Here is a 27,665-nt window from a genome sequence, read left to right on the forward strand (position 1 = left end):
AGAGATTTTACATCTCTACTATCTGTTATGTGGTTATCTTCCCCTGAGAGGGGTTTTTCAGTGAACTGAATATTTTTTAAAATTAATTTAGTTTACAAGAATTTTTTAATGTTCGTAATTCGACTGTCTCTAATGGTCTTTAATTGAGATGTGAGTATTTTTACAAATTATACCGTTATTTAGAATTTAATTTAATTATTATATTGCTATTTAATATAAATTTTATATGTTTGTCTAAAACCATTAAAATGTAAATATATATATTTTTTCTTTTACTTTAAAATATTTAATTATCTTTAAAAATGTAATATTTTTAATTTGTTTATCGAATTGAATTTTAATGTAACGATTTTGTGTAATGTTTATGTTGTAGTAAAAGTCCTTTTATAACGTTGTTATGATATTATTGTGTTATATCATATCATATCATATCATATCATATCATATTATTTCAATGTATGAGCGGAATTTTCTGGTACTAGCAACGCGCTTAAAAGGAGGCTTCAATCATTGTAATAAATTTGTTTAATAAATAAATAATAATTATTATTATATAAATTATAGCTTCTGCCTTCGACTTCGTCCTCATGGAATAGGAACAATTATGTCATACATGATTTTTTGCGCAACTTTATTCGATTACGCACGCAGCGGAAGCTCTCAAAAGGAAAAACAGCCCGATTTTGAAACATTTTTCATTGGTGCTCCGCTCTTATTGGTCTTATCGTTATGATATATAGCCTATATCCATCGATAAATGGGCTATCTAACGCTGAATAAATTTTTCAAATCGAGATTAGCTCATTCAAGCAAACAAACAAACATACTCTTCAACTTTATAATATTAGTATAGATTTTTAAAACAGAAAAAAAAACTTTTTAATTATAATCAGGGTTACCCGATTAGATAAATCTTTTTATAAATATTGGATCTAACAATAGAAGTCAACAATAACTATAGCCGCTACGTAATTTTAAAAGAGATTGACAAAATCTAAAAGTATAGCATATCTACAAATTAGTGTAGACGTGTAGATATTGAAATTCGATATAAATGCTTTTTATCGGCCGACTAGTTTTATGAATCAAATCACCTGTAGATGAAAGTTCATATTACGTTTAATTTTCTCTTTATTATCTTTCAAATTACAATTTTAATTACACGGCTACTCCGATCTCTCTGCAGTAATGTCACGTTTAAAAGTGCTGCAAGCGCTTAAATTTTGCAGCGTTATCTCATATTTACGGTAATGTTTACGCGAATTTTACTCATTATAATGAAACAACTTTTTCAGATTTTATAGTGGTTTATTAAGTCTTTTAGATGTCCAGAGCTTTGGATACTTTACATCGAAGAGACTTAATAAACCGCGATAAAACCCGAAAATGTTCTTTTCTTATAACGTTATCTCATGCAAGAAAAATATTCCAAATGACAAAATATTAAATTCAAAGAGTTTGAAAATTATTATATATTAAAAAAAAAAAAACATGAAACGGCAACGATTTTGTCAGACTTAAAAATTAGTTTGCCAAAGAAGTTTCACTTCTGACATGTGTAATTTTTACGCGCTTTTTAATTTAACAATTGAAACTTTTGTATAAAAAAAAAAACAAACAATTATTTATATGTAAAAGTAAATACAAAATTTATGATAATGTTAATTATTTATTAATTTATTATTAAGTAGCTGCCCGGACAGACTTCGCTATGTCAAAAGTTAATAATAAAAATTAATTTTTTAATTTTTTTTGTATTAAAACCTCCCGTGGGCCTTAAGGAATATACAAAAAATAAATCAGCCGGATTGTTCGAGCCATTCTCGAGTTATGCGCTTAGCAACATTTATTTTTATTTATATAGATTATTGTTTTTTATTAAAAAAATCTATATCTACACATACATACATATATATATATATATATATATATATATATATATATACATCAATAGAAATAAGTAAAATTGAAGTGTCTGTTTGTAATATTAAAATATCCGCTTTTTACCAAATGCGTATGGATATGCGTATACACAGTACATATATCAAGATTTTTTTTTAAATTTTTGTCCGTCTGTCTGTCTGTTTGTTCCGGCTTATTTTTGGAACGACCGAACTGATTTTGAAGGGACTTTCACTGGCAGATAGCTGATGTAAAAAGCAGTAACTTAGCTTACTTTTATTTTAGAAATTTATTTATTTTGTAACTCTGCGAACTGACCATAGTTTTTTATATTCCACGCGGATGAAGTCGCGGGCATAGATTAGACATTACATTAAGTACAAATATTAAAGAGTAGTTTACTTGTTGTTGATTTTCTCGCTGCGTGATCAGGCGAGCTTCAACGCAGTCCCTTGTCTCCAGGAAAGCGCGACGTTGGGCAAGTTCACGGGAATGGTGAGTCATGATACCAGCTACGTTGCAGGCAATCAATGTTACCAAGTTTGACAGAATCTGTTGGTATAGTTTGTAAATTAATTTTGTGATACTTTATTTCATAATTGTTACCAAAATAATAAGATTAAAATCGAAATGTAGATATTTTATCGATAAAATTTAAATATTATAAAAGCAAAATCAATTATTAATTTTATGTAATTGAATATTAACCCCGTTGGAGTAAATACATTGTTATTTGTAAAAATATGAACATTGTCATGATTGATTAATATTAATTATCCCGTTTACGTCGCTGCGAACTGCAAAAACTCGTTTCCATTTCAAATTTAAGTAGTGCTATCCATTTATTTTATTCATAAAATAAATAAAATTTAGTTATCAAATAAATAAATAAGGAAAAAAAATATAATAGTCATACAGCAATAGAACGAAGAACCTAGATATTACTTTCAGTTGGAAGAATGCTTTGAAACGCAACATTGATTAGATGCAATCTATCGTTCCTTACCTGGGCAGCCGTAGCCCTGTTCATTATTAGCTGTGCTCCGATATTAATTGCCGCAAGTGCAACGCCGCCCAATGTCGCCTCGTGTAGTCTCAGGGGTAGTGTTGCATAGGTAAGATACGTAAACAATGCACAAGTTCCGCAGCTTAAGTCCAGGGATCTGGGACATGTAAACAATACAGGCTAACATTTCATCCTAAGGTAAACATTTTTTACAAAACAATAACACATTTGGAAATATAAAATAACAATAAATGAGATGCGACAAGTTATAGACAAAAAATTACGGTAATTTTTTTAAAAACAGCAACTAAGTTATTATTTATTTATTTTACACAACTAAGTCGGCACACAAGCGTATGGCTCACCTGATGGTAAGCGATTACTATAGCTTATAGACATCTGCAACACCAGAAGCATCGCAAGAGAGTTGCCAACCCTATCCCCAAATGTCAGGTGTTCGGAACACCTTACTCACCAACAGGAACACAAAAAACTGTATTATTTAATTGTAATATTTTATGATGTCGAGGTAACACCCCAGTTGGACTGCTCCATATTTCGAGCAGGAAATTTCCTGCTGCCTCACCCTCACTTAAGTAATGCCTTTATCTTTAGGTTTCTAAATAAAAAAAGCTAATAAATAGAGGGTGATAAAATATTTTTTCCCAAAAATGACTTTCATTTTTGTCTAAAAAGCAAAAAGCACATAAGTGACATGGAAACTCATTCCTCTCCGTGGATCGTTGACTTATCTTAAATTGATGAATAGGTCGAAACAGAATTTGTCTACCTATTATATAGAGTACTCATACTAGGTAGAATGTACTCGATTAGCCTTGAAGAATTGGTCTTTTAAATATGACGAGAAGAAACAAATTAACCAAATCGCAGTTTTATAAATCTGTACTTGTATAATTGTATATACAATAAATTCAATAGCATGATTCGTCTAAGTTAGACATATTTAAGTTTGTAAAAAAATTATTTGATCCAGCGGTTCCTGAAGAATATTTTCGTAAAATATACCTTGCTTTGATTCAATTTTATCACGACAAGAAGATTATCCCTTAAAAAAGAAAAATAAAGCGAAGAAAAATAATTAGGTTGAAAAGTAATTCGCAATTTCGCGTGGTTTTGGATAAGATAAGAAAATCATTAAATAATCTCGTTGCTTTATCACTCCAGCCTATCGTAGTCCATTGCTGGACATAAGCCCCCACTAGTTCGCGCAAAAATGGCGTGAACTCGTGTGAGTTTCCCATAGTCACCACGCTGGGCTGGCGGGTTGGTGATCGCAGGCTGGCTTTGTCGCACCAAAGACTTATTTTAAAACAACGATTTTCTATGCATTAACCGTTCCGATCGCCTTAATCAGGTAAATTATACTTTATTGATAAACAATTAATTTTGTGTCTTCTCTTTAGATCTACTTGTTTAAAATAACTTGTTTGAAAAATGTGTTCGTGGTATGTTGTGTACGAATGTACTATTGCTTTTGTTTGTTTCCCAATAAAAATAAGATAAAAAAATAAAAAAATCTAATACTGTGACTATTAACCACACTTCGATTGTCCTTTCGATGTCCATGATAGAAATTTGTCTTTGACAGAATTGACGTGTTTAAAGACAATATCAATCGTGGTTCCCAAGGAAGCAAGTTGGATTTATGAAATTTGGATTTATGAAAAGATAAGGTACAGCAGAATATCCTAAGAGTTTGGAGCAACAGGTTTGGGGACGTAAATAGCACTGGATTCAAGTATTGTGTTTCTGTGGTGAAAGATTACCAGAGCTCCTGGGGAGGGGATGGGATATCTACTGTTACAGGCGTTTACAGGCTGTGGTAATCGCTTACCATCATGTGGATCATACGCTTGTTTGCCGAACTAGTAATACTACTTTACTGTATATATTTTGTACTTCAAAGAATTAGAAAGGTCTGGAGTGCCTGAGATCTTACACTATTGAGTTTTTGACTTCGTTTAAATAGACGAACTACTTTGATAGACTCGACCCGCATGATACCTTTCGTGAGCGCATAAGCACGGCTAAAATTTACAATAAAAACATTCTACGAGATAGAGAATTCATTTCCATATGCGGTTTATTATTTAGTTGTACGCGGCAGTTGGTAATAATATTAATTAACTAATAATTAATATTCATTAAAGTAAATTTCATTTTATCGACGCCTTTTAGGGCTAAGAAAAATAGTATTAAATGTTTATGAAGAAGTATGTTATTAGAGTAGTGTATTAAGACAAAGTGAAATTTGAAAAAGAGTTAGGATTTTATTTTCACGTGGAACGTAACCTTTAACACCTATAGAAACTGCAGCTAGGTGTCGAACATCCTATATACATTGTACCAAAGCTCGATGGCGATTTGTTAAGAAAAGTAAGAGTTAATCTTGATAGAATTAAAATTACCTTACGACAGCAGTTCCAGCAAATGAGCACTCAATCAGCAGAAATGTGATGAGTACAACGTATGAGATCGTTAGCAGGTAAATCTCGTTGATAGCTGGTCGGCTCAAGCATGCCAGTAAGCCTGAAATTACACTTGATTTTATTAACATTTTATTATTTCTGATTACAGTAATTTCTCAGTAAACAATGAAATATGTAAAAAATTGTATCGTTTATCTAATGGAATAAATAACACTCTTCAAAATAAGTTCCTTGCCATCTTTTATTAGCATTAAAATTATTTAACCGAATAAAGCGTAAACTACAAATTAACAAGTTGTTTAGTAAATGATGTGTCCCGCTTATGACTGAAAATGTCGAAGATCAACCTCAAATTATAATTATCATCACACGAAACTTACAGCAACCGATGTTTAAATTACGCATTTTGTTTACGCTCACAACTTTATAAAAAAACATAGGTAATCCAATTCTAATAAAATGGAATCATTTCCCATCTGTAACAACGCTTGTAATACAAATCACAAAATATTGTCACTCGAAAATGAAATTTGATCTATTCTTTAATGAAGTGCTCGTTAGCTACTCTGGTGAGAAAATGCTTGTCGAATATAGGGTGGAACCGTTACGAGAAAATCCGGGTCTCTTATTTTATTTTAAGTAGTTACAATATTTGTTGATATGACTTAATAAATACCATTATTTTAATATGGTATTTATTAAGTCATATCAACAAATAATTATAAAAAATTATAAAATTTACCATTGAATTGTGTTCCATTAAAACAAATGAAAAGTATAAGTAATTACTGTTCGGTTCCTGAACAATAAATAATTGTATGAAGATGAATGTAAAATCTACGTTACATGAAACTGAATGAAACAGAAGGATGGAGTCGAAATATTATATTATATATATGTTATATATAAATACCGCCGCGTATTTACCGCATATAAGTCAGTATTTTGTTTTTGAAAACGAATTTATTCTTTACAAAACTACTTTTGACGCGGCTTCTAAGATCATTCGTAGATTTTCTTTCATTAAACTTTAAATTACCGCTTGAAACTGCTACATATTGCTTTTAGCTAGGTGTGTGCTGTATATTTTATTAATTTAGTATTCGATTACATGTTTCAGTAACCTGCAACTATAATACTCACAGGTATAAATTAGTGCGACAATTCCGAGGATAATAGTATTAACCATGTGAACGAGACGCTCTTTCTCGTAGTATGATTGTTTGATTCTCATCGAGTTTTGTCTCATGAGGTCCTGATAGCTCATCGTCGTAGACGGCGTTGTTTCTTGCAATTCATCGGATTCACTACGGTAAAAATATTAATCTAGGTTTTATAATTCACACAATGAAATAGTATGAAAGACTTACAACTTAAAAATTGTTAAGCTTGAATAAGTTTATTTATCTCAATCATTTTTCGTGCAGAGTATAATGAATCCAGGTAAGATAAAATTTGAGATATTGTAAAAATTAATATTTGTTACATTTTTGTAAGAAGATATGATAAAAAGCCAGTCATACTCTTTTTGTTCTGTATCCAGTATTTTCGAAATAGTGAAGGGTAAGAGGTCGGCAAGAAAGCCTTGTGCTATGAGTAGTGTCTTAATTTCTACGGACGACAGCATCACGGCGACCACCAGTAATAGTCCGATTAAGTGTGCCATATTCGTTTGGTTCATGCGCAGAAAATAGCGCTGGTATAGCATTTCGACCTGAAACAAATGTTGTGATTTTTGTTAATAATAATAAACAAGGAAATAAGTTAACCAATGAGCAGTTTTATTTCATTAAACAGATAATGTATTTGACGAAGATCTATCAAAACTTTAAAGTTTTAATTGAGTCTTATGGACATATATTAATTTTTAACCGACTTCCAAAAAAGGAGGAGGTTCTCAATTCGACTATATTTTTTTTTTAATGTATGTTACATCAGAACTTTTGACCGTGTGGACCGATTACGACAATTTTTTTTTAATCGAAAGTTGGTGTGTGTCAATTGATCCCATTTTTTATTTGAGATCTAACAACTACTTTTCGAGTTCTAATAATGCGTTTTTACTTGACGCTTTTTTCGTCGACCTACGTTGTATTATACCGCATAACTTTCTACTGGGTGTACCGATTTTGATAATTCTTTTTTTGTTGGAAAGAAGATATCCCTAGTTTAGTACCATGATAACCAGGATCTGATGATGGGATCTCAGAGAAATCGAGAGAAACTCTTTAAAATCCGCAACAACTTTTTACTGGCTGTACCGATTTTAATAATTTTTAATTGAATCGAAAGCTGATGTTTGTCATGTGGTCACATATAAATTTTATTGAGATCTGATTACTACTTTTTCAGTAATCTTTGATAAGGCGTAGTTACTTGACTATTTTTTTTTCGTCGATGTTATTGAAGTCGGTTTTTTTTCGTTTGCGAGCAAACACAATTATATTAAATTTATTCTGGCATGAGTTACCACAAATCATTAATTATACTAAACGAGCATAATTAAGGCAAACGGTGGAATGACAAAATTAATACAAAAAGTATGTGAATATAGAGTTAAAACGACCACGCCTTTTTGATTTTTTTTTCAAGATTTTAGAAAGATTGGAAGCCATAGATTCATTTAAAATTCTTATTAGTTCCATATAATTGTCTTAAAGAAAATCAGTAAAATGCTATTCATATTCAATTTATTATTTGTACAATTCATTTAAGCTTTGTACAATTATTTGATTTATTGTACACTAGCTGTGCTCGCAACTTCATCCGTCCTGTGCTAGTGACTTTACATGTCCGACGTGATTCTTTTAATTGGCATAACTTTTTTATTTATAAGCCGATTGATATAAAATAATCATTAAATGTTAAGTGAAGCTTACACATCTAAATCAGAGCCGTTAGCCGTTTCTGAGATTACAAAGATATAACAGCAGCTTAGCAATTGCTCCAAAACTTTTGATGTGATGTGCAGAATCCAACCAGCTGGTGTACCCGATCGATAGTGGAAGTCATCATCGATTTTCTAAGGTACGTGGGTGCATTCTATTTTGTTGCTGGGTGCCTATTAACGTTCTGAACATCGATTCCATCTGCAGATTATTCCTGGTCTGACTCAAATGTAGTAAGAAGCCACCTATCGTTTTCTTTGTGGAGGTGCGTTTGCTACAGGTAGTAAGGCCCAGAATATCCTACCCTTTTCCCCATTTCTCTATGAAATAGTTTTTGATAGGCTACAATTTTCCGCAGGTCGCTCAGGTATATAAGCTTTCTTAAAATTGCAATAAATAAGCTTCTTCGTAGATAATTTAAAGAAGATTCTGCAACTTTCTCAAAATATTGTAGATGTCTTGTTCAATATTTTTTTTTTCTAAACATTTTTTTGGATTTTCTGAAAACATTTACCATAGTATTGTATATTTTTTTCCACCATCAGAAAATAGAGATTTCAGCGAACAAAAAGCCCACCGACTTTTTTAAAAATGCTGATATTTTGACGTGAGAACTTTTTGAGTGCTTTTTCGATATTGTCAAAATAAGGCGAAAAAATTTATATTCCGTAAAACAAAATTTTTTCTCGTAAATGATAAAAATAAAAAACCGGAAACTTGGTTTTCTGATTTTTTTCATAGGAATTTTGAGGTTATGTGAAAAAAGTGTTAAACAAAAGTTGTAGATTTTTTTTACTACCTATAACTTTGCCTGTGAACTTTTTTTCCATAGGACTTGTAGTTTAGCCGGAAATCGAGATAAACCGTTTTTTTACCCTTAAATGTCCCCCCTCTCCACCACTTCCCGACCCCAGATCACCCGTAATTTATTTTTCCTTTAATTTTTCTTGTATTCTCTACCTTTTACAATGAGTTTAAGAAAGAAAGAAAGAAAGAAAGAAATAAATTTATTTGAGACACATACACTGCTTACAGACATACAACAAACACAATGAGAGCACAAATACATTAAAAAAGTAAAAAGAAAAAAAAAGTCAAAATTAAGTAAAAATGTAACTAAAAATTTAAATAATTGGTTTAAAATAAGAAAAGTAAAATTTTATCAAATGAAAAAAAAATTAAAATAAAAAATAAAGCGAAAAGAGTAAAAATAAAAAAAAGCAACAAAATTCATCTACCAAAGTTATTTACACCTGTACAGCAGAGTACCGTCACAAAAAGGATGGCCACTCAGCACTTGTGGAAATACGGGGACCATAGTAAGATCCCTAAATTTCACACGCTGATTTTCAGTAGCCACCTCGGGTACCATGCGAACGACAGCGGCAGCAACCAATAAATAGTATCTAATAATTCAGCAAGACCATACGTAGTAACCAAATAATACCAAATATTATAAAGAACACATATAATAAATATACATCAATACATAGATACACATATAGATACATCATGTACACCCACATACACATTACACATCACACACTAAACATCCCTTCCAGCCGTTCTTTTATTTTATTAAAAATAAGTAGGTACCGGTGGTACAGTCGTTTATCATTAATCGGCTCTTACAAGTTCTGTACCTGTTCCTTAATTAGGTATTTTTTGTATATTGTTTTAAAATTGACAGTCGATGCCAGCTCCCTTAGTGGCGGTGGGATATCATTCCAGATTTTGGCCGCAGAGTATTTAAAGCATCCCCGGTAAGCGGGTAAGTTTCATCATACTATAATGTTTTTTGGTTTCAAAAGCTAAAAGCACCGGTCTAAATCGTTAGACTACAAACAATAATATGTGCTAGATTAGCTTTTAAAACTATTAATTCAAAGTAACCTATAATAATTTTTTTAACAAACTTAACACTTAAAGCTTTAAACATGTTGATTATATAACAATAACAGCCACGACGTTATCTTATTGCTCTAAAAAAATCCTACAGTCGTAGCAAGTTCACTGTTCATACATCACATCATCACATCACAGCAGCCTTGCGCAATCCACTCCTGGACATAGGCCTCCACAAGTTCACGCCAAAAATGGCATGAACTCATGTGTTTTGCCCATAGTCACCACACTGGGCAGGCGGGTTGGTGACCGCATGGCTGGCATTGTCGCACCGAAGACGCTGTTGCTCGTCTTCGGCCTGTGTATTTCAAAGCGAGCAGTTGGATGGTTATCCCGCCATCGGTTGGCGTTTTAGGTTCCAAGGTAGTAGTGAAACTATGTTATCCCTTAGTCGCCTCTTACGACACCCATAGGAAGAGAGGGGGTGGCTATATTCTTTGATGCCGTAACCACACAATATACTGTTTATACAGTTTCTAAGAAATTCTAATCGGGTGTTACTATAATTTAATAGATGATGTTAGAACTAGAAATACACTAACAAAACAATTACTACTTCATAATTATTACCAGATTGTTTTGTTTTTATCATTATTTGTTTATTCGTTAGATACAGGAAAAAAAATTATAGAAAAGTGCCAATGTTACTTATGTTTCCTTGTTTAGTACTAAATATATATGTTTTCTGTTTAAAAACAAGCATTCAAATGTTATCTCCTATTCTTCAATCAACAGCTTATTTAGTTTTAAATGTAATTTTCCCTTGTAATATTTTACATTTATGGAGCAAAAGATGTTCATAATTATGTTTTGGAGCGTGGCGTTCTTTTCCTCCATTATTATTAAATTTTGTAACAAAATTTAAGCACATTTTATTTATGTAAAATTTTGAGGTATGTGTAGAAAATCTTCAGACTTAAATCGAGTGTCAATACGGTAGTAATGTAGTAGGTATTTAATGATTAATATCAAGAGAACAAAAAAAAGTTAAAAACTAAAAAAATGTACGTCACTTTATATCCAATAGAAGATGCCACATCAATACATAACATAAAACGTTTTTCCACTGTTTCAATATTTCTATTCAGTGTCTATGTTTTTTATAGAAAAGTAAGTAAAAGATAATATTTTTTGTGCTTATTAACGGATGTAATTTTTTAAAACGTACAAAAAAAAAAAACTATATATAAAGAGAATGCACACCTCTCTGTGAAATGCGTTACATAACTTTTATTAAAATAACAAATAAAAAGTGTCGTCTTCTGTCGAAGGTTTTCATTGTAATATGAAACTTTGAATAGTTACCGGTTCTGTAAAGAGCTCACTATAGACGGCGCCACGGTCGCTTAGAACTGAATAAAAAAAATCATCATATCATTTTTAACGCATGAATTTGGCTTTGAAAGAGGTATCCGATTGGGGCGACGCCAACCTAGTCAAATTTAATGCTTCCAAAACACAAGCGTGTCTTTTCACTGCTAAACGGAGTCCATTCCCATTAGCTCCGACTTTCCGGGGTGTATCTGTACCGATCACCAATAGTATTGATCTTCTAGGCATAAATATTTCGTCTAATATGAACTTCGGACAATGCATAGAATCCAAGGCAAAAATTGCTGGTAAGAAACTTGGCATCCTCAATAAAGTCAGGCAGTACTTCACACCGGAACAGCTTCTTACTCTCTACCAAGCACAAGTTCGATCGTGTATGGAGTACTGCAGCCACTTATGGGATGGCTCTGCCAAGTACCAGCTCGCTGCTTTGGATTCTGTGGATCGACGCGCCAGAAGACTCATCGGTGACAAATCGCTTGTTCGCTCTAGACTTCAAAGTCTCGAGCATCGGCGTAAGGTTGCCTGTTTGTCGGTATTTTACAGGTTATATTTCGGAGAGTGTGCTCTAGAATTACATAATTTGGTTCCACCATCACCTTTCTACCACCGAACCGCAAGGCATCGCATGAATCTGCACCGCTATGTGGTTGAAATTCCACGATCTCGCACTAAACGATTTGCTTCCTCGTTCCTAATACGCACCGCAAAAATTTGGAATGCCCTTCCGGCTTCCGTTTTTCCAACGAACTATAACTTGGGTATCTTTAAATCAAGAGTGAATAGGCATCTTCTAGGCAAGCGCGCACCACCTTAGGCTGCATCTTCACTTTGACTTCAGGTGAGATCGCAGTCAAGCGCTAGTCTATATATTTAAAAAAAAAAAAAAAATCAAAATTTCGATCTAGTGGGTACATCGTTCCATAGCTTAATTGGCTAGAGCACCGACACGGTTAGTCGGAGATGCAGGTTCGATCCCCGCTGGAACGGCCGATTTTTTATGTGATATTAAAAATGTTTAGAATTCCCTAATGTGTGGATAACACAAAAATAAATAATACGAATTAAGACACTTCTGATGAAACTAATTTGTCTAAATATGACTTGTAGTTTGACAGATATAATAGGAAGGAATGTATTACTAAGGTATAGTAACTAAAAAGAAAAATAATAAAAGCAAACCTATGAGAAAGGTATTGTATTGACATTTTGACATCATTGACATGTATTGATGATGACACGTATTATGAAATGTTACAACATCGTTCAAAGTAAAAAAGGTATGTTGTTAGAAATGTAGTATGAATAGCATGGTAGCTTGATATATGTATGTACAATATATTGGTAATGTATGATATATATTACTAAGCGAATGACTCAATTACATTTGTATCTAAAGAATATGTTTTATTGGTATTTTAACATCAGGATTGGAATTATTTACATAGTTATTGTGATTTTGTAAAGCGTTTTGAGATGTACTTAAATTAACGCTAATAAATAAACGCTTCACCAGTAGGTATTTGTCCTGTAAGACCGGACAGACACACAATACACATACTCGTACACAAACATCCAAACCACGACAAACGTCTATATGGGCAATACAATTGTATGTCGTGTCGTGACCAAACCCGCAACCACCATCACAACAGCCAGCGCTGTGACCGCTGCACCAACGCCTCATCATATAGATTAAAAAAAATCATATAAAATTTGATCTTTCCATTTTAACTTGAACTCGTACTCGACAAAGACATTGCACGTGTATATCACGTACTCGTATAATGCTTTTATTTCATACAATTTTTGGTAACATGTATTGATGAATTGAATTTCTTAAAAATAAAGCAAAAAATCATGTCATGTTATCGTTAAATTTTCACTAATAATGACTAGTAATAGCACACTGAATACATTTGGCCGCATCTTAGATGATTCGATATTGAGTCGAGATGTTGCGGCCGGATATTGATCGTGATACGTAGTGGTCCCTCGTCTTGTGTCATCGAGGTTGAGAATATTGTTTACAGCTTCGATTGTTACGACTGTGAGTCTCTCAATAGCTAGCCTAGAATAGTGTATTTGTTGTGCCTTTTTGATTGACATATTTATATTATACTAGCTGACTCGGCAAACGTTATCTTGCCGCTAAACGCTATTTAAAAATAGGGGTTGGTGGTAGAAGGGTGAAAATTTAGGGTTGTATATATTTTTCAACGCCAAATCATAATAAAATAAAAAATAAATAATTTATCTAAAAATTAAAAAAAAATTAGGGGTGGACTACCCTTAACACTTAGGGGATGAAAAATAGATGTTGATCGATTCTCAGACCCACTCAATATGCATAAAAATTTCACGAGAATCAGTCAAGCCGTTTCGGAGGAGTTTAACTACAAATACCGCGACACGAGAATTTTATATATTAGATAAATTATGTTACCTACCGCATTGAACGTTATCTAGACGTACAATGCATCTGTTGCAAATATATTGTCTTTCAAAGGAGATTCTCGTTAGATTAATCATGTGTTTTGAAATGATAGTGTAGCATGTTATACCTAAAGACTACAAGGTGTATTTCTCTATGCGAGACAACACCTGATATTAGAACTGTTGCGATTGCAAACATCTTGCCTTATATCTGGTTCCATTATTGTTTAGTAATTCACGTGAGCGTGAGTGCGTAAGCATGTAGGTACTGAATAAGATACAGTTGTGATATAAAGTGTCGTGGTTGATATATAAAATTAAGCAAAAAGGTAAAAACGTAAATTTTATAACACATATTTATTTTTTTACAGAAAAAAATGCAATTGATGTGATTAAACAGTTCAGCAAAAACAATTAACTTTTTAAGAGTGCACTGTTTTATTGTTATAAAAGAGTGCACCGTACAGTTGCATATCCTACTAATATTATAAGCGCGAAAGTTTGTATGTATGGATGTATGGATGTATGGATGTTTGTTCCTCTTTCACGCAAAAACTAGAGAATAGATTTTTATAAAAGTTTACAATAATATAGCTTATACATTAAAATATCACATGGGCTATAATTTTTAAAGATAGTGTGTGGATTGTTCAAGATATAACGATAATTGTCAAGTAAGTCGGAAAAAAATCTGCCATCTGCGAGCTACTCTGACGTGCGCTGCAAAAACTTGATCTTGATCTATAATCTAATAAATAATCATAAATAATAATGAATAATCTTGATCTTATATTATAAGCGCATATTTGGCACAGGGTTTTCCTTATTTTTAAAGTTTTAAAATTTAACTGTTTATTGATAAAACAAGTTACCAATTATTGCACATATGAACTTCATTTCTCCAACTATATAAATAAATAAATGTTGGCATACAAAGCTGCCGGTGGCACAGAGTTCATTCACGATGATCTTAAATTGTAGTACGGTAGTAAGGCGGAGACTTTTACCTCTTTACCCTTCCACATTTTCCGATATTAGTTTAGTATATTAAGACGGGGAAGATATTTCAACAACTCTTACAAGTTATTAAAGAGAATGTGATCGGAATTTTATTATTTAGATATTTATAATACACACGAATAATATTTTCATCATATGTAATCTTTATTACAGTAAAGTAAATTACAATTATTTTATTTTTTAGTTTACTTTTGATCTCCTTATATAAAACTGAGATATATATTAGGGATAGGTTCCGATGACTACTGACTGCTGCACCGTATCACTTAATTCTGTGTGATTTGACTATAATTATACTTGTACCGTAATTATTTCACGAAATAGTACTATATTTATAATTTGTTTACTAATAACAAAACAGTGTATCAAAATTTAATGTTATTTTATTACACGAATAAAAGTTGTTTTCAATCATTGTCATTTACGATTTAAGACGAATACAGAAAGACAGATACAGACAAAAGCATCAAACTTATATCAAGCAATATTTTTAAGCTAAAGTTTTACTCCATTAATTATATTATAAATTTTGAATTTGTGTAACACGTTCGGAATAAAATAAAAGTTGTATTATTTACCGTCAGATTGAGGTTGGAGTGAACGGCTTTAATGTCTTCTTCATTTATTTTTAACTAGCCGTGCCGGTGATTTTGTCCGCGTGGAAATAAACAAAAAGTTATCCTTCAGTTCGTAGAGTTATAAAATAAATAAATTTTTAAAATAAAAGCAGCCTTAAAAGTATCCTCCGTAAGTAGTCCTTATTACATCAGCTTTTTACCAGTAAAAGTCTCGTCAAAATCGGTCCAGCCGTTTTAGAGATTAGCCGGAGCAAACAGACAGACAGACAGGCAGACAAACAGATAGACCAAAATTTTAAAAAATGTTATTTTGGTATATGTACCGTGTATACATCCATATGCATTTAATAAAAAGCGGTTATTTTAATATTACAAACAGACACACCAATTTTATTTATTTGTATAGAGTATAGATTATACAAAATTTGATGGTACAATGTAAAGTTCAAGTCAGATGGTAGTTGATTATTCTTACACTTAAATTGATTAATTTAGATTCGGATTTCGTAAATGGAATTTCGTTATACCGTAGCGTCTAACTTTAAAGTCGGCGTTTTGAGCCAGATACTGTCTTCGAGTGAAGGGATTACCTAATATTTTCTCTAATCTAAATTTTACGAAAGATCTTTACGACGCGTAATAAATTTACAACATAGAATAATTATAATTATAACCTCCAATTTTACTCTGCTGCGAATAATAACAAATGTTTTATTGCTAATCAAGGAGTCAAAAAAGTATACTAGTAGTTATATTTATTCTTATTAAAAAAAAAAAAAAAAACGAATGGATAGACCCATTATCTACTACTACATTACGCTTTCGATATCGAAATTAAATATTTTATTATATAAAATAAATCTACACAAATAAATAAAATTGGAATGTCTCTTTGTAATATTAAAATAAGTACTTTTTACTGACTGCATATGGACGTATACACGGTACATATACTAAAATAACATTTTTTTTGCAATTTTTGTCTGTCTGTCCGTCTGTCTGTCTGTTTGTTCCGGCTAATCTCTGAAACGGTTGGACCGATTTTGACGGGACTTCCACTGGTGGGACTATTTTAGATATTTATTTATTTTATAACTCTGCGAACTGAAAAATAACTTTTTGTTAAATTTCACACGGATGAAGTCGCGGGCATATCTAGTATATTATATAATTTCAATCGGTGCTGCGCTTCCTAAATTTAATTCAATGTTTTTTTACACTTATAGCGTTCAAGGATAAACTTAATTGCACTTGACATTAACTTAAATAATGTTATTAAAAATTAAAAATAAAATATTTCATACAACAGACGGCTACGTTAACTTTTAATTTATAGTTAGACGATTTATCTGCTCATCTACTGTATCTTAAGATACCGCAATCCCTTGTCCATCTAGTTAAAGACTTGATATTCTCAAACACTTGTAATCCGAGACTAACCTTACCCAATATTTGAACAGCAGACTTTGTTTGCAAATTAAACTACATAACCATCTACTGTCTTACTACGATCAATAACTATACGATAAAATAGAACGCAAATTTTGAAATAAACCCAATTAAAAATACTGGTTTATAGGTAATAGTAAAATAAATAAAATATAAAAATAAAAATAAAATCCTAACTATTAGCTACAGGACGTATCCTTTGATTTCTTCCGCGTATGTCCCGATTTAGTGTGTGTTTCAACAAACGAGGAACTTTACAAACCATTACACCATACTCTCTGCCTTACAAACCATTTGCTTTCAGCACGTGACTTATTAAATTTTATTGAAGTAGTTAAAACTATATAAATCGTATAAAAAATATCTACACAAATAAAATTGCTAAGTGCAAAACTCGAGAACTTTGTATAAGTTGTTAAGGATTTGAACAATCAGGAATAATTTTTATCTCAAATCTAGTTTTAATAACATGTAAAGAAGAAGACGTTTATTTTCGTAAACAAAAATATCTAATTGTGTAACACAACAATACTACAACTTATCATAAATTTACAATTCTTTAGATACCTAATTAAATAATAATGATCATATTGCAAAAAAGATATTCCTTTAAAAAAAAATATACCTTCTAGCTTAAAGTTAAGATTTTCAAGACACTTAGTAAATATTAAATGAGAGTACACGAAATTGGGTAAAAACTTAATGCAGTCTTGAAGGTTAATTTGTTTTACGCTCTCCTTTCCTTGGTTATTTGAAAAGTTTTTAATCGGATAAAAAGGAACGTTAGCGCAGGCGACTACCCGTTTACTCTCTGCTAGTATAATAATAATTTTTATTTTTAACTTTTATGAAAAAATAATCTCAGTAAGAATCCAAGGTTTTATTGAAATGTACGTTGTGTTATCAAATAGAACACCCAATTAGCTTCCTATTTACTTTGCGTCCGTGTCTTTATATCATATATATAGTATATACCATGTCTTATTTTATATATAAAAGATTTGTATGTCTATTGTAACTGATACTATAGTCGTGAACGAAACAATCAGAGGTGCTATATGTAATATGTACTAGTCAAGTTAAAAACTGAAAGTAATACGAGGCCCCTTAAAATGCTGTGGCGTTAGGCGTGGGCTCACTTCGCTTTAGACTAGCTAGGCCACTGTTATCAATATCATTATAACTTTTCTTCACAACAATTAAATCTTTGGGAAAAGTTTCAGCAATAATTTACTATATATGAATATATTTGCTATATGCAAGAAGTATTAAAGCCCAATAGGAAGTTAAATAAAAATAAATACTACCTGATTTTCGAATAACATTAAATAATAATAAAAAACAGTAGTGTCAATGCTCTGCACTTCGTTACTTTTAATAATTTACTAGCGACCCGCCCCGGCTTCGCACGGGTGCAATGCTAATCTATAATATAAAAATGAGTCGCTGAATGTGTTGCTAAGCGCAAAACTCGAGAACGGTTGGACCGATTTCGCTAATTCTTCTTTTAAAATATTCCTTGAAGTACGAGGATGGTTCTTACGGAGAGAAAAATTCTAAAAAAAAAAAATAATAAAATTAAAGAATCGACTGTTAGGCGATACGAAGTTCGCCGGGTCAGCTAGTACTAAATATATTAGAGAATGTCTTTATTTATAGTGTGAAGCTAGCTTATAGCATGATTATTAACATAATAATAAAAACGTTCAAATATGCGTCTTTAGATTACACGTTGTTATAGAATGCGTTGAAGAAATAAAGGTTCACTGCTCGTTCCTTGCTCCTCGTGAACCGACTTCTTGATAATTTTTGTGCCAAATTTGAAGTAAAACCATGCATTACTTTTTGAGTTTATCTCGGACATACATACAGACAAACAGACAAAAATTCTAAAAACTATATTTTTGGCTTCGGTATCGATTGTAGATCACACCCAAGTATTCCTTAAAAAAATATTTAATGTACAGTTTTGACTTTCCTACCATTTTAATATATGTATAAGATATAATATAGCGTTTCTTCAAGTAGTGCGTTTATCATGATATTAACTGGAGATTGTATTTTACTCGTAGCGGATATTAAATATCTTGAATATGGTTAAAATTTAAAATTATCATACGTGTTTCTGGCTATTCTTTCTTTTTCTTTATTTTTCTAGAACCATGCTGACTTTTGGTGTTAAGAGATATTAATGTTTCAGAGGCGTAACTACATTAATAAATACTGGGTTGTAATAGACGTCACATCATCAAGACCGTTTTAATTCCCCTGTGTTGGGTGTACGTCACCTCAGTACATCATCTGTACTTGCTTAGTGTCTTTTAGACATAACCTAGATATTTTCTATTTTCTATTTTCCAATGATATTTAAAGAACACATTACATATATTCCTATATTTTTATAACAACTAACTTAGCATCGTAATAATTTAGCATCATAAAAGAACACATGCTTACCATTTCAAGATTTCCGGTATCTATTCACTGCATACACATAACATGTATTGATACAAAAAATTACAATGTTTATTATCTACATGCCACAGAAGTTTGCCAAATATAGCCTAAAAGTGATATAAATCTCAAAAATTAAAAATTTAAATATAATTCACAAAGATTCAGATGGATAATATATGGTGTTATGTGGTGATAATATATGGTGTTTCGGTAGAAAAAAATCAGTGTTCCATCACAGTCCGTTCTCTGCCTTACAAAACCGATCAAAATCAGCGACCAAACTACCAATTTTCGCCGATATTTGTCTCATCCTTAACATGACTTTTTAAATACTTATTTTAACTGAAATCACATTTCACAAATAGCACGACAATCCCTAAATAACAGATTTCAAGTTCTTGCGGATTGATTGTAGCGAGAGAAATTTCGTGACGTGATTTCAGCTGTGATTTGAATTCAGATTAATAAATAAACTAGATGAGTTGTTGTATTTGGCTATGCTCAAATTTCCACGGAAAAAGGAAATTAATGTCTTAATAACTTAGATTCACTATCAGACTTTATTACGACTGAAGAAGCTAACCTCATTATGCAAGGTCTATTTTCAAAAAACATTTTAATTTACAAATTATAAATATAATATATGAGGAAGATTACGAACTGTTTAAGACGTATATGATCACGCAAATGATGCGAAAAGTTAAAATTACACGTTATTAACGAGAGAGTTAACGAGATTAACATGCTAGGTACAAATTGTGTTTCACCATAATACAAAACACGTAATAAGCTGGTACAGCGGGTAACTATTTTATACTTCAAATGCATTATTTTAACATGTATAAATGTTATTCTAATTAAATTACCAAAAACATTAAGATAATTTTAAATAATGACAGCCAGTCAGTCAGTCCTTTCAGCCTGACGCAGTCCACTGCTGGACATAGGCCTCCCCAAGTTTGCGCCAGACATCTCGGTTTTCCGGACTCGTCATGCAGCCTACACCAGCAATCGTACGTAGATCGTCGATTCAGCGCATTTTGCATTTACATTGCACGTTGAGTGACTTTAAACTTGTGGACCAATCCGTTCGTCACTGTCCACGTCTCGGCACTGTAAGTTTGCCTAGTTGGATGGCATAGCCTAGATAGACGTAATCCTGAACGACTAATAAACAACGTACTTATTGTACGTATTATATCTTTAAAAATTTTAACACAAAAATATTTTGAAGAAGTAATTGTTTGTAAATTATGTAGGTACTATCAAATACTTTATTGTATTTTGATATAAATCACTTATTAGTTTGATAAAAAAGGAATCCACTATTTTATTCGCTTTGTCAGCAGATGTTATATTATTGATGATTCTAATAAGTATTTTCAATAATTAACAGTCACAAATCCCGCCTAACACAATAATAATAATAATAATACACAACACAATCTTCGGAATTTAATATAAGGTAATAAAAAAGCCAGCATTAAAAATCTTATTTTTGAATTATTTAAAGTTACGGAAAATCACCAGAACAAGTCTTCGTAATTTTAATTTTGTTTTATAGTTTAATATTCGTTATAAAAGCTTTTTTCTCTGATAGTCTAGTCTAGTATAGTTTTAGTCGGATAGTGAAAGACTAATAACAAGCAATTTTTCGAATTCGAAATAATATGAAAAAAATTTGCAATTAAAAAGATGTTCAATCCGTAAACTTAGCAATTAATACCCTTTCAATACAGTCTTCTCATTTACATTATTACAGATGCTTAAAAGAATTTGATGCGTGATGGTGTGCGCGTGAAGCTCAGTATATTATTATTACGTGAATAATATATAAAAAAAAGCTAGCTCGCGTCATCGAAAGTTTGACTTATACAATTTTCCCTAAAATATAGCCCACGTAGCTCAGTGATAACGTAGCAGTATATTGGAAAAAGTTTCCAAAATCCGTCCAATATTTTTAAGTTTATCCACTTCAAGGAAACAAAAATCAAATCTTTTTACTTTATAATATCTATATATAAGTGTATACATATGAAAGTGTACAGATGTATGTGAAAAGTACTACTACTGTAAGACTTGGGTTGCTCAAAAATAAAGTCTTAATTAGGACTTAATAATTACCCAGTACGTTTCATTCACTTGCTTAACAAACTATGTTCATACCCCCATTTAATATTGTGTAAATTAAAGGTTATACTTGAATCAAATATCTTTTTCATAAATAAAACGAAAGCAAGAGATCGAAATATACACGTAAGTTATTACGTTACTAAAACTACTAAGTACATGTACTGGACAGTTTAACATTAGAGAACTAGCATGCATTTTTAATATGTACGATTTTATTTTTGTGTTACCCACACATTCTAATTCTAAACATTTTTGAATATCATATCAAAAATTGACCGCTCGGTCAGTCGGAGACGCGGGTTCGAATCCCGCTGGAGCGGTCAATTTTTGATATGATATTCAAAAATGTCTAGCATGAATTGTTGCAACTTGATTAGAATATGGATTAGATAACGATTAAATGGTAATATTCTCAAAGTGTTTATTGCCGTTCATTCATGAAACTCGTCACGCATCTGATGAAGTCGGACCGAAATAATTCGATTCAAGTCGTGCATGTAGAATTGAAACTCTAAGCGGTAACAATAATACGCGAAAACATGAGAGAAATACGAAAGACATAGACAAAGTGACGGTTAAACTCGTTTATAAGTTCGAAATCTGATTTATGTTCTAGAAAGATTCTATCTTTCTACAAAAGATAAATACAAATATTAAATTTTTTCCACATTGTTAAATATGCTACATTGTTTGTAAAACGAGTAAACCTTCTGGTTTAAAATTTTTAACTTGTAAATTTCAATAATAGCCCGTCAAGAATTTATTATATTTTTATTGGCGTTTCATTTAACAATGGAATTATTTATTGATCGAGAAGGAATTTTTATTACATTGTTTGTTGGTAAAATATTTATTTTAAAAAAAATTGAAACGAAAACGTAACGTTGAAATGAAAATATTGATTAAGTATATTTCCTTTTAAAATAATATGTGTTACTCTAAGAAATAGGATATGTTATGTAAATTACGCAATACAGCTTGTTTTGGAGGTCTTGCCGAAGGAAAAAGTTTAAATTGCTTCTTAAGTTGCTTATATATTCCCTTGGTTTCGTTATTTAAAGCAGAAAAAGGTTTTGATAAAAAACGAGTCGCGAAACAATTGATGGAGTGAACAAAGATTTTTCATTAAAATTATCCACATTAGATTCTCTGTTCTCGGTTATGTGTTTTTGGTCACCTTATTGCAATTTATTATTAGGTCGGGGGAAAAGTTTCTTCTTATTTTATAAACAAATTCAAGGCAAGATTTTATAAAATGCATTTATATTAATTAAAGTATATGTAAATATTTAAAACAAATTTGTTTTATAGGTACTTTAAAAGTTAGACATACACAGTGTAGTATGAAAGAAAAATCTTGATGATACAACTTCCATTAAAGGTCTTTTTGCTGATAATTTTATTTCTTTGTAACATTTATTTGATGTACCTGTTTAAAGAGTTTACTATTTTTTAATTTAGAATTATTCAGAGCAAGCGGTTTCGCCTTTGTTTACGTTTACCATTCCGACCCTTTAAGTCCTGTCCTAGATTGATGTCTTTTGACCAGTATGTATTTTTAGAATCAAACCTGTAGATTTTGAGATTAAATAAACAGCTCTAGCCCCACAGTATTACATTACGTATCTATTAATTTGATTAAGTCTTAGAAATTATTCCAGACGGAAAATGGAGTTCCTTAAGCGAACGACGTTTTTGAACAATGTGGTCGTTCTAGTGTCAACATTTCAAACGGTTTCAAGTTCCATTAAATCTGTTCTAATATAGTAAAACGGAAGAGTTTGTTACATTTAATCTTTAAGCTCCTCTATATCGTCTACCAGTTCTCAGACTGTTTTAGGTTTACCCATTGAAATGTATACATTGTATTATTATATTCATAGATAACATAGTTAAAAAAAATTTAAAAGACACCAAAAAAATAACGAAAATAAAGAACCGTTTTTGAAAAATTTCAATTTGACTACAGACTTTGACAATCAACAAAAGTATAATATGCGTGTGTGTGTGTGTGTGTCAAATACATGGTAGTGTGTGTAATGTTTTTTTTTTATTGATTTAATGTATTGTTTATGCATACTTAAAAAAAGCATTCTTCACTCCTTTACTATATAAACTTTAAGTGTGCAAAATTTCATACTCCTCCGTCCGTCCGCGCAATTTACGCAAAAAAGGGCACAAAGTTTTTGCTTCACGTATAGATCAGGTATATAGATATTGTCTATCAATTTTGAAAAAAAAAGGAACTTACATGAATAGAAAGAACGTTATAAACTTTGAGGATTTTCTTGTCTTTTATATTTTTTAAAATGACAAATTAAAAATAACTTCAGGAACTTTTAAGTTTATTAATAAAAAGTTGACTTACGTTGAGGTTTTCAAATCTGTGTGTCTCACAAATATAACGTATGTATGAGGGGCAGCCTTTAAGGCATTGACTCCAACAATCTTTCTTGTCTTCGCCGCCGTCATTATTAGTTTCGCCTGTCCCACCACTCAGCTCGATCCGTGGAACTAAACAAAGAAAAACGTTAATTATGTTATTTTTATTAAAAGCTTGTCGTGAGATTTACCTGCGTAGATATACAAGGAAATTAAATAACTTGATATGATTGATTTTAATTTTTAAAACTAAGTAAATACGAACGCTCAAATCGAAATTTTTAAAAAACTTAACTATCAGTTCAACTTCACTATATATAATTATGTTGTATTTTTCACTTATCAGACGATGTAAATGGCATTTGTCGAATACGAGTAATCCTTTGACTCTATCGAGACATGGACCGTCCTAGATTCACTTTAGAGACGCCATATCAACTAGTGACATATCGAGATTCGAGAAGTCAGTTGGGCTGGGCGGCATTACACACAAGTTTTTAAAGCCACTCATTTCGGTATGGAATATTGTTTATGCTTGGATTCTATCAGAAAGATATAATCAGAACTGAGACTGTCTGTGAGAGATAGTGATAGATGGTGGAGGCCGGATGAGGATTGCGGAAAAACGGTATGTTTGAAGTGAAATTGGCGAGGCCTATGTGTAAAAGTAAACTACGTTACGATGAAACAAGCAAGCATTTTTAGTTGATGTGGAACCTTTATGTGACTTATTTTATAATTATTAAAAGATCAAAATAAATGTTAAATAGGCTTTTCATAGAAATATTTCAATAAAGAAGGTTTTATAGCGGCAATAAATTCAGTATTCGTAATATTTAAGCTGACGGATCATCGTAAAAAAATCTGATAACAATATTTATATGTCGAAGAGAATTATTAATTTGGAATGAAAAAGAATGTTTGGCGCGGCGTCCTGAGGCTGGCAACACTGTCGGGAGGCTGGCAGCATTGTTACGCTAAGCGGTCAAGATAACAAGATATCAACGCGTCGCACTATTGGGAAGAAATTTGTGCCAGCAAAGCAATCAATCAGTCAAGCAAGAAATTTGTGAAAATCATTAAAACGAAGATTATGGTATTACGACGTGGTTTCTTTGCTCGATTATCACACTTTCGTCCACATGATATCCGACGGTAGTAAGAATAACGCTCTCTGCGATATATATAATATCTATAATAATATGTATATATACAAAAAAAGAGTCGCAGAAATGCATTAAAATTATGTAAATTTAAAACGACTGCACCAAACCGTATAATTCTTCTTTGTGTTCGTTATTATCAGGATTATTTCAGGACAAGTTTTGTATACTTTTTTTAAATATAAAGATACTAACTAGCACTACCCGTGCGATAATTTCACAATGAATAAGTATAATGATTATCACTTTACAAAATAACAAAAATTGTTTTATTTTTTATTGCAAAACTTAAAGAAGTTTTGTAATATTCGAAGTGTAGATCGACCGTCAATATTGTTGACGTTGTTTCAAAATTAAAGCCGTCAGATGGCAGCATTGCTGTATTGTGTGTCAGTGTATATCTATAATATAAAAATGAGTCGCTGAATGTGTTGCTAAGCGCAAAACTCGAGAACGGTTGGACCGATTTCGCTAATTCTTTTTTTAAAATATTCCTTGAAGTATGAGGATGGTTCTTACGGAGAGAAAAATTCTTAAAAAAAATTTAATAAAATTAAAGAATCGACTGTTAGGCGATACGAAGTTCGCCGGGTCAGCTAGTATATATATATATATATATATAATTTTAATAAAAGGTAGAGCAAGCAAGTATCTATAAAATGATATATAGATAATTTATTTGGAGTAATTGTGAAGTTTTTTCTAGAAAGGAAGGAAAACATAACCTTAGCGTATTAATATATATGACATTAGCGAAATAAACATGGTAGTACGAAGTTCGCTGGTTCGTAAAGTATGTACAATAATTAAATAGCTTAGGCTTTCGTTCAAAACGAAATTGCTTTAGCTTATCAACAAACATTTACCCTCGCAAATAAAAATTTCCTAAACTTTAAAAATTAGTTCTCGAAAAGTATATTTACATTTTCAGTTAAATCTGTCAAAATTATAAAAGTTTTATTTAATGTTTGATTTTCTTTACAGCTCAGATATTTAAAATGCAATACCATTTCCAGTGTGTATAATGCGAAAATTTAACGTTTTAAATAATCAAAAATGTATTTGTTTCAGTTATCGTCCATATAAAGTACTACATTTATATTACATACTACTAATAGCATCTATACAAATAAATAAAATTGGAGTGTCTGTTTGTAACATTAAAATAACCGCATTTTACCAAATGCATATATGGATGTAAAACACGGTGCATATACCAAAATATTTTTTTTATAGTTTGTCTGTCTATCTGTGCGTATCTGCCTGTCTGTTTGTTCCGGCTAATCTCTGAAACGGCTGTACCGACTTTTTTGCTAAATTCCACGCGGACGAAGTCGCGCGCGGGAATAGCTAGTTATTTATATATTTATAATTTCAATATTTCTATAACATAAAAATGAAGGCGTCATTTTTCTTTAGTAATAACACCTTCCGTGGGCCTTAAGGAACAAACACTCGAGTTATGCGCTTAGCAACATTCATTTTTATTTATATAGATTATGATTTGGTAACGAACTGTTCAATATTATGTTTATTACTAATATATATTACTATTACTAATAATCTGTTTTCGGTTATCGCAAAGGGAAATGATAAACACCTGCCGGAAACATGTTGCAGTACTAGAAATTGAACTGCCAATCCGCTGTTGAACAGTGTGGTCGATTGATTTCATAACGTTTTCTTGGAATGTTGTTCAGTAAAAAATATCTGAATTCAATTACTTTTCAAAATTCTTTCACCAAGAGAATTCGTGCATTATCAATAAGTGACATAGGTTACATTTTAACGGGAGAAAACAAAGATCAATTAATCGCAAGCGAAAAGCAAGCTGTAAATATTAAATATAACAGATAATAATTAGCTTTTACGTTGTATTTAGGTCCATGCTGATGTTTGTTAATAATTACATCGCTAAATAATTACATTTCATTTAAGTGTTGGAAGTTGGTTCACTATTAACTACGAAGTACATTATTTTATACCTTCATCGATTTAATATTTAGGTTATAATAGTTAGAATATCTTTTGAGTCCCAAATGTTTAATTAAACACGATATAACTGGTATATTTGACAGCTGGAAATATTCATTTAAATTATTTCGAACGTAATATTACTGTAGTCTCTTCATTTTAGGAGAGTGGCAAATACTTGATGTTTATTGTTCCACGTTTTTCCACTGTTTCAATATTTCTATTTAGTGTCTGTATATTTTATCGAAAAGTAAGTAATATATCTATGTAAGAGGTATTTAAAAAAAATGGCCTCTTGGCCATTAAATAAACATCACCACATATATATCATTAAATAAAATACGCGTAACTCATCACTACGCAGTATAAAACCAAGGTGTTTCCCGCTGTCTGTATGCTTAGATCTTTAAAGCTACGCAACGGGTTTTGATGCAGTTTTTTTAGTAAATAGAATGATTCCAGAGGAAGGTTTATGTGTATACCTAATACAAGCATAATATAGTAGAGGAGCACTGATAGTTTTAGAGGTTTCTAGTGTGATGTCGTAAATAAACATTTTTTTGTACTTACTTTGTAAATATTTATTTTAT

The 27,665-nt window shown here is 31.4% G+C and overlaps 1 protein-coding gene across 1 annotated transcript in view; it reads right to left on the bottom strand.

Moving 5' to 3' along the window:
• LOC123668537 (adenylate cyclase type 6-like) overlaps nucleotides 1-27,665 on the bottom strand; it is a 143,271-nt gene that overhangs the window by 33,627 nt on the left and 81,979 nt on the right. Inside the window, exons 4-9 of the mRNA XM_045602270.1 lie at nucleotides 23,925-24,070; nucleotides 6,882-7,072; nucleotides 6,502-6,665; nucleotides 5,338-5,458; nucleotides 2,909-3,065; nucleotides 2,305-2,454 (exon numbers count right to left, since the gene is read on the bottom strand). Of these exons, the coding sequence (XP_045458226.1) occupies nucleotides 2,305-2,454; nucleotides 2,909-3,065; nucleotides 5,338-5,458; nucleotides 6,502-6,665; nucleotides 6,882-7,072; nucleotides 23,925-24,070 (929 nt within the window). The remainder of the gene's footprint in view (nucleotides 1-2,304; nucleotides 2,455-2,908; nucleotides 3,066-5,337; nucleotides 5,459-6,501; nucleotides 6,666-6,881; nucleotides 7,073-23,924; nucleotides 24,071-27,665) is intronic.

This window comes from Melitaea cinxia, chromosome Z (assembly GCF_905220565.1).
Source record: "Melitaea cinxia chromosome Z, ilMelCinx1.1, whole genome shotgun sequence".
Lineage (NCBI taxonomy): Eukaryota > Metazoa > Arthropoda > Insecta > Lepidoptera > Nymphalidae > Melitaea > Melitaea cinxia.